The sequence below is a fragment of the Pyxicephalus adspersus genome, chromosome 7 (assembly GCF_032062135.1).
Source record: "Pyxicephalus adspersus chromosome 7, UCB_Pads_2.0, whole genome shotgun sequence".
Taxonomy (NCBI): Eukaryota; Metazoa; Chordata; class Amphibia; order Anura; family Pyxicephalidae; genus Pyxicephalus; species Pyxicephalus adspersus.
The window spans coordinates 64487084-64495943 of record NC_092864.1 but is presented as its reverse complement, the minus strand read 5'-3'; the positions used below and the strand labels follow the sequence as shown (position 1 = coordinate 64495943).

Below are 8860 nucleotides of genomic sequence, written 5' to 3'. Positions count from 1 at the left end.
TATTTCTATCTGTGCTAATTATGGTCTATATCTTCCATTTACCTTTAAGAACAGCAAGTAAAGACAGCTGTATGTTATGGACATCCAAGTCCAAAATTTCCCCCCAGTATAAGTTAGCTAGTACATTGATGCTAACGAGTACACTTTCTGATTTAAGTTTTTTTCAATGTAAGCATGAAAGCTTTTGATATTTACATTTACATTTTATTACATTTACATTTATTTTACATTTTATTACATTTACATTTTGATATTTGCATTTCTCATTTACAGATGACAACTTACCTTAAATATTAAAACACATGTGACCAATAAACTGTAGACTAGCATAACCAGGAAAGTGATGAGAAAGGCTAAATCGTAGGGCTTTGATTCGACGGGTTCCACAGATTGGGCACATTGTGATGTCAGATCTGTAATTAAATATAGTTAGTGAAATTTGTATTTTACATATTTACTTTTAAATGGGTAATTTATGCTGGATGAGGAATGCAAAAAAAAAAAAAAAATAGTGACTGTTCTAAACTGATATCTCAACCGATATTTCAGACAAGCCATGTTTTCCATCATCTGCTATACATTTCTTACAGACCCCAAGACACAATATTTCTCAAAACTTTTTGCTTTTTTTCACTGCCAGGGTGATTGCAAGTGCTTCATAGTCTTAGTGCTGTGAATATTTTTAGGTTAGTCTAGTTAGCACACTAAGATTGTGATTAGTCTGTGGTGATGATGATGAAAGCAATCAGTCCCTGACTCATATGTCACAAAATTCAGTGCAGAAAAGCAATGAATGGGTGAAGCTATACTGCCCGATAACTAGTAGGCAGCATATCTATTAGGAAATGTCTGCCATTTCAAAACCTATTTAGAAAAAGTTTAGAAAAAATAAATATTCATCTGCATTAGGACTACAATGACCTGGCATAGTTCATCATATTTAATAAAATACCTAGAGTTAATTTTATGCATTTGAAAACTCTCCTGGGCTCTCCTCCTCCTGTGTCACTGTCTGTATTCGTCTGTCATTTGCAACCCCTATTTAATGTACAGCGCTGCGTAATATGTTGGTGCTATAGAAATCCTGTTTAATATTATTAAAAATAATGCAATACAAATACTAACTTTCCTGGTCTTTCCTATCCAAATGAATTGTTAAATCCCTAAATATATATTACTATTTATAGCAGCAGTATAACGGAATAGAAATATTCAATAGCTACCTTAGAAATAGGCACAATATTATTTAGGAACATGTGTTACTTTAGGGATACCCTAAAATATAATTAAATAACAAGATAGGTTAATAAAAACCAGGACCAATTACTCACCAGGGACATAAAGAAATGTTGCACTGCCTTCTGTAGAGCGGTAGGGGGGAGGATACATGACTTCAAGCTTGCAGGAATACAATCCAGTGTCATCCACCGTCAGCCCTGATATGTTAAAAGTCACAATGTCTGGAGCTGGAATGCCTAAACACCGGATGGCATTACCACTAGCGGCAGGTTCATAGCCAGTGGAATAAGCCACAACACAAATTTCTGTTGTCTTTTTGCCTATTTTTTTCAAAAGACTAAAACGTATGTCCTCCATCGATCCCCTTACTTTGTAGTCACAGGCTAATGTGGCTTGTCCATGTCTGTTGGCAACTACCGCGGCTGGCTGGGAAATTTCCATACCTTAAAAAAGAGGCATGAATAAAATATAATCTATTGCTAATAAGAATATGCAGTATGTACTTTATTGTGCGGGCCCTGATTTAATAAAGCTCTCCAAGGCTTGAGAACATACACTTTCATCATTGAAGCTGGGTGATCCAGCAAACCTGGAATTGATTTCTCCAAAGTCATTTGTATTTGCTAGCAAATGTTTTGAATCCTGGACCAGGTTCATTCCAAGTTTGCTGTATCACCCATCTTCACTGGTGAAAGTTTATGTTTTCAAGCCTTGGAGAGCTTTAATAAATCAGGGCCTCAGTCTCTGCTTTTCACATAAATTACATTTCCATAGCAACAAGCAAACAACATTGTAATAAACCGGTAAAAAATGTTCAGCCAGGAATACTTATTACAATCTATGCTATAATTTCAATAAACATCATAAAGTAATAAAACTAAAATATATTTGAAACCATAGATGACATCTTAGTTTATTTATGTACACTTATGTGCATAATGCATGTGTTCACACTCCCCAAAATATCACAGATATTGCTAGGCAAAATAAGCAAAATTTATCATTATATCCTGATAAAAAATTGCAAATACCTAACTTTTTATTACTGCCTTATAGAATGAGTTCACCACAGTATAAATTACAACAAGAAACAATTCCATCAAAGAGATTGTAAAAATATTGCGATATAAATTACCTACCTTCTGATGTGATGATATGCAACCAGCTGATTCCAATGAATACTGGAAGCAACATTGTGCTCTAGATATGAATTCCCTTGTTATATTTTTTACGAAATCAAATATAATTCAGCATATAATAGACAGACTCTATTGTAATCCTGTTCAGTCCTTACAGTCAGATCACTAAACTTTGCTTGCATTAAATAAGATGAACAGGTGCCCCCAGGAAACCACGTTTGAGGGCAATGTGACTTTGAAATGATGTTTCAGGTCACACAAAGATTGCATATATAACCTCAGATTCACAAGTGCTAACCTGAAATGTTCATTGTTCAATGTTTTGGATTTACAAGAAAGGAAATAGTGGGTTGGAACCGTTACGTAGAGATTACCACATTAAGAAATGAGAAAACTATGCATAACCAAAACAAGCCTATCTGAGAATGGAAACTAATGATGATTTCACAGCACCTGTAATTTGCTTATTTTATTCTAGGAACCCTTCACCATTCTCAGGTGAAAAGTATAACATTAAACCTATAACAAGATGCTTCCAAATGTTATTATGTGTTAATGTTATTAAATTAACAAATCACTAGGCTGTAACATAGAAAAATGGAAATGGTGTGAAAAATGTATGATTATCTTTTTCTTTTTCCATTGATTATTATCAGGTTGAAGTGAACTGTGATTGATGTTTACACTATACTACTGTTAGTTTCTTGGTAATGGTGACATAAGGTATGAATCAAATGCTGCTGTGGCTCAAAGTTTGAAATATAAACATTAAAAGCATTCTTCAAAGAAATTCTGTGGTTATTGGAATAGAGATAGTTCAGATTTCAATTAATTTATTCTAGTTGCAGTGCCTCGGGGAACCCTAGAACTAAATCTATCCCGAGATATAGAGGTCTTGAGAATATCTAATTGCTCCAAGGGGGGACTGGGTTTCAGCACCTTACCAATTGGCCAGCTACATCATTGGACATCATTTAGAAATCAGATGTATTGATAAATATCAAATGAAAGTACACAAGTCATACCATGTGTACAAATTATCAGATCAAGGTATTATTATTAATATTAATAATAATAAACAGGATTTAAATAGCGCCAACATATTTTGCAGCGCTGTACAATAAATAGGAGGTGGAAATGACAGATGAATACAGAGTGGCCCAGGTTTTGATTAAATTTCTCATTATACAGGTACCTGACCTAGTGTAGAGGTGGACCGGACACTGATGACAGGTGCTTTCTGTGTCGCCAGTTGTGGTATTTGGTAATTAAAAATGTGGGTATAATAAATATTAAAAAAGTAAGAGAATTAAAAGACTCGGGTGGGGGGGGGGAGTCTTCCCATAGGTTACTAGAGAATTTTGTGAGTCTGGAGGCTGGGGCCCTGTGGCCTGTAGCTCAGATCTTGGGCTGTTGGGGAGGAAAGCCAGATGCTTCCCTCAGTCCAGGATGTTTATTGCTATTGACTATGCCTGAGGAATAGTGAGACCCATGAAAAACTCTGTTTGAGACCAGAACCTGGGAGTGCTGGTATCAGGACTAATAGGAGTCAACTACTCTGGTCAGGAACTCTCTAAGGAACATTACATGGGGGTACAGACCTGTTATAGAGGCCTATTAGCTTCAGCTTGGAGAAGTGGATAGTAAAATCCACTCCTGGAATGATATATTGTATTGTTCATGGTTTTTGCTTTAGCTTAATTAGATGAAAAAAACACATTACTCAAAACACAAACTCATGTTATTCAAAAAACTTATTTGGACAACATGCTGCCTTGCATGTCTCCATCTTCCTCTGTCCGCTTCTTTCTGTTCAACCCCTCTAGCGGTATTCCCGAGAGTGGCTCGGGGTAAAAAGAACATGCAAAAAGCGGAAACCCCGAGCCACACTTGGGGTAGCATAAAACATAAAAATAAACCACTCAATTGGCCCAATCGGCGTCCAGCTTGTCCGTGTCCGTCCTTGGGCCATGTCCTCTTCCTCTGATCTTTAGCCAGCGAGTGCAGTGACGTTCCTGGGGTTTCCCCCGGTGACGTCGGTGCACGCGCCAGTGCGTGAGGGAGGTGCGGCAGGAAATTCAATTAATTTTGTATTGAATTTAATACACAAAACTGTATTGAATCCAATACACAGTAATCCTTATATAATATATATATTTTTATACATGCTACTGTAAGGTTATTTTACAGGTTTCTGTATTTTTATGCACCCTTGTGTTAACAAATATTTTTTTTATTTAAAGTTTATTAAATTTATTAAATATTGGACATATTTGGGTGAGTTATGCCTAAGAATTATAGGCCTACAATGTAAAATAAATTTCCATGGAAAACAATGTACCGCTTTTTGCGTAAAAATACGGACAGAATTAGAACGCCAGGGGGATAAAGTCAAGAAGGTAAAGGTAGTGTCATGTGAAATTACATCTTTTAATTTAGTGATTTTAGAAAACTTTCCTTTATGAGAAAGTTACCAGATTTGTGACTAGCAGGTATTGATATCATACCCCACTTTTTTTTTATTAGAAATTTCACAATCAATGAAAACTATTTCTACCTAAATCAACCTCTCTTCATTTGGTTACCTTTCCTTCTCTAGACATATTAATAAACTTTATTTTTGAAGTTGACACATTATGCAGCACTGCATAACATAGCAGTTGCACATTTGTTGAAGTTGAAAGTTGCTGCTGGGTAAGTGGGAAGACCAATTGTATTAAATGTTTCGCAAAAGAGAAAATTCACTAAATACAAATTTTCTGAATTCTCAAAAGAGAAAAGTCTCAAAAAAATGTCAAAAATTCTACACAAAAGTTCTTTAACTTTATTTCTGCACTCAATGATGCCTTGCTGATTTGCTAACAAACTGCTTGACTCTTGCCTTGATAATGCTTTGTCCCCATGCTGTTGCTTAAATTTAAACCTTCTATATTTTGATGATATCTTCACTTAACAGTAAAGGAAAATGCTTGACTCAATATTCTTAAATATATTTTGACGAGGTCAAAGAATCATTATATGTATTTTCTATTTCTGACTGCTATATGCCATTTCAAACAATTGCTAGTCACAGTTAGGTCACAAATATTTAATTTTAATTTTTTTAGTTGCTACCTTTACCATGACACAGTTTTTAAATAAACATTTTTTAGTATTTAATATTGGCCCTTGTTGTCTGCTCCAGTTTTGCACCACCCTTTTACTATCTAACCCCCACAACCTTTCCCTTTTTTTTAGATTTTGCAAATCTAAAACCGTGTACCTCATTTTTTTAAAAATCTAAAGTTTTTTTATGTCCTTCCTCTAAAGAAAGCTAATTACAAGTACCAGTGTATGAGCCTGCCCTTATCATCTATCACTAATTTTTTGTCTAAGCACTGGACAAAATGTTTCCAGACCACTAAAGGGCTTGTAAAGAACATTCCTTTTCAAACATAAAGCTAAACTCCAGACAAACAACTAATTACAAATATAAAAACTTGACTGGAATTCAGCTATATTGTCTCACATTGAAACCTAAACAGAGCTGACTAAAGGATGTCATTGTATAAATTTTAGGTTGTACCACAGAACTGTCGAAGCATAAGGTATTTTTCCATCAAACAAGTTACAAAGACTTTATAAAATGTGTTCCATTTGCTTTATTTTATAAAAATGTAAACTATTTGCAGTGTTTCATGGCAGAAAAGAATACACATTCTTTTTTATATTTTTATTAACATTTCATTACTTTAAGAAAGAAAGAAAACACTATACATCAGATAAAGGCTATTTACATAATATTATGGAATAGATAATAAAAAAAGTATTCAACTGGTTCCCTTGGAAAATAATATGATGTAAAAAAGTATACATGACTTAGGGAATTTAATAAATCCATCCAGGACTAGAAAAAATATCATGGGAGAAACTGTGTGATCCACCAAACCTGAAATGGATCTAGTCCAGATTTAAAAACATTTGGCAACTAATGGCAATTGATTTAAAAAATTTAAATACAGGTTTGCTGGATCTTCCAGGTTGTCCTATGATAGTCTTCTCCTGTCTTGGAGAGCTTTAAAAATTCAGGCCCATAGTATTTTAAGACCAGACTTGTTTAAATAAAATAATATTTAAATGCTGTTTTTGATCTTCCAGAATGCTGTGTGATCACCATGGTCTAAAGGGATACTGAGGTGCCACTGTGTCACACACCTATTGCATTATGCTATCCAAAAATGGCAACATTCACAATACAAGAACCACTCATTTATATAGATCAATTGTCTGTTCTGCAGAACAAGCTAAGATCAGTGATATCAAATACCAAATTTATTAAGTGAGTAAGCTTTCCATTTAAGCTCATCCTGTGTTAACCAAGAAACTTTTACACCCAAGAAATTTTACACCCACTACCATACTTACCTAGATCTAAGTAAACGATAAAATGTAGCTATACAAAATAAATAATTTACCATTTTGAACATAGATATTAAGGAATTTATTGGTAATTGGCATGCCTCGTCTCTTATTTTAAACATAGAGTGTACAATTTCAGCAAAGAAAACATTGTAGAATTAATTTTAATTTTAATTTGAGCTGTGGCAAGTGTTACATGGGAGAACAACCAAGAGGACTTTTAGGGTTTTAAAACAAATAATGTAATAGTTACACAAATTGGCTAAAGATAACAGGACTGGCTTCTGAGCTCTAGAATGTAAACCAAGCCCATAAGCAGTTGTTGGGAGACCCAATGAATCAAAGCTTGTGAAACCAAAGATTGTATAGCAAAAAAGGTGATACAACAAAAACTAAACATCAACTGTATTCAACTGTATCATTAGGTAATTCAATTTCAGTTGTGCCAAACATATTTGTTCTGGTAATCACCAGCACAAAATCACCTTCATCATTCAACTCTTTTGTCTAATGACAAAAGCTGATTGAAAACTGTGATCTTTACTTGGTTATTTCTGTGTTGTTCCACCACACTAAGGCTGCGTACACACTTGCAATAATTGTCGTTGGAAACAAACAATCCACAACAGATCGTTCGATAATTAACAAAAAAAAGTGCACGACGACTGGTCAACAACGCCGACGAACGAGAAATTTCACTTCACATTATTGGTGGATTATATTTGAATTATTGTATCGTTACAGCATGTCCAGAATTGTGCACAATACGATTGTTCAAAATATACGGGAATAATCATTGATCGTTCGTTTTCAAATGATAACGTACCTAGCCTAGCACTAATTTACACTAAATCTAAACAAAAAATATTGGAGGGACAAACAATGTCTTGTGAAACAAACAGAAATTTTCCACCACTCCAATTATTTAATGTTGTCAAACTAGCCAAAAATTTTCAACCAGAGCTCCTCCAGAGATTGTGCAATGTGCAATTTATGGCTCTTGGGTCAGTTTAAATGGCACTAATGATCTTTTTGGCTTCCCAATGGTCAGCAAAGTAAGAGGCATTCTTCCTACTGACCACCACACTAATGGACTGTGAGCTGTGGATATGGTTTATATAGCAGGGGTTCCCCGAAGACCTTATAGTTATTTCAATGAATGGTAAGAGAGTTTGTAAGAATAAACTGAAAAATTGAACAATTGCCTCAATAAATTGGTGCATAAAAATATAACAACATAAAATTACACTTATTATCTTCAGTGCAAGATGGTAATATGTGAGCAGCTGATTGATAGCTCCTATTGATCGACACATTCTTCATCAGTATTCCCAATTAAATCTCTCATGGTCATTTTACATCTGTCCAGTCTGTGGTACATCACCACATGCACATTAACTTTTTTTGTGTGTTTTGCATTTAGTTCTTTAAGGCAACCCATGCTAAATAAAACACAGCAACATCCCAAAAACTGCACATGTACCTTTTTTTAATGCAGTGAATCAAAATTTTTGTGTTCATTACAGTGCCGTATAGTACAGATCCATCAGAACCAACAGTACCGTGCCTCTGAATGCCATTCTAACTGAAATGCACAATGTCTATGTGGAGGTAACACACAACAAAATGTTTATTTAGCCATACATTAACTGTGCAATCTGAATAGAGTGTTGTGGAACTTACACTTGAGTTCAATACACATTCTCAATATTGAGATTTCAGTTAAATATGACAAATCTAATATCCTTGATTATTTTTATTTTTTTCCATTTGGGCGATTGTACAGGTACAAAAAAAAGGAGTAACATTAGATTGGAAAAGTGAGAAAATTAAAACAACTGAAAAAGAGATTGTTTGTCTTTCTATAATTATATTAGTTTAGAGTTATGAAACATTTGTGTAAATCCAGGAGAACAACTCCATACTAAAACATAGAGGTTCCACATATTTTGTCAATGAAAGCACCCAAAAGTTTAATTTTTTTTACCACAATGTGCCTTATTTATTCCAAGTTTGGTGAATCACCTAGGTTCACTGATTAAAGTTTGTCCTCTACAGCCTTCGGGAGCTTTATTAAATCAGGC

The 8860-nt window shown here is 34.5% G+C and overlaps 1 protein-coding gene across 1 annotated transcript in view; it reads right to left on the bottom strand.

Moving 5' to 3' along the window:
- CTLA4 (cytotoxic T-lymphocyte associated protein 4) overlaps window positions 1–2617 on the bottom strand; it is a 7535-nt gene extending 4918 nt beyond the window's left edge. Inside the window, exons 1-3 of the mRNA XM_072418787.1 lie at window positions 2379–2617; window positions 1332–1682; window positions 286–413 (exon numbers count right to left, since the gene is read on the bottom strand). Of these exons, the coding sequence (XP_072274888.1) occupies window positions 286–413; window positions 1332–1682; window positions 2379–2433 (534 nt within the window). The 5' untranslated portion in view covers window positions 2434–2617. The remainder of the gene's footprint in view (window positions 1–285; window positions 414–1331; window positions 1683–2378) is intronic.
- Between the last annotated feature and the right edge of the window lie 6243 nt (window positions 2618–8860).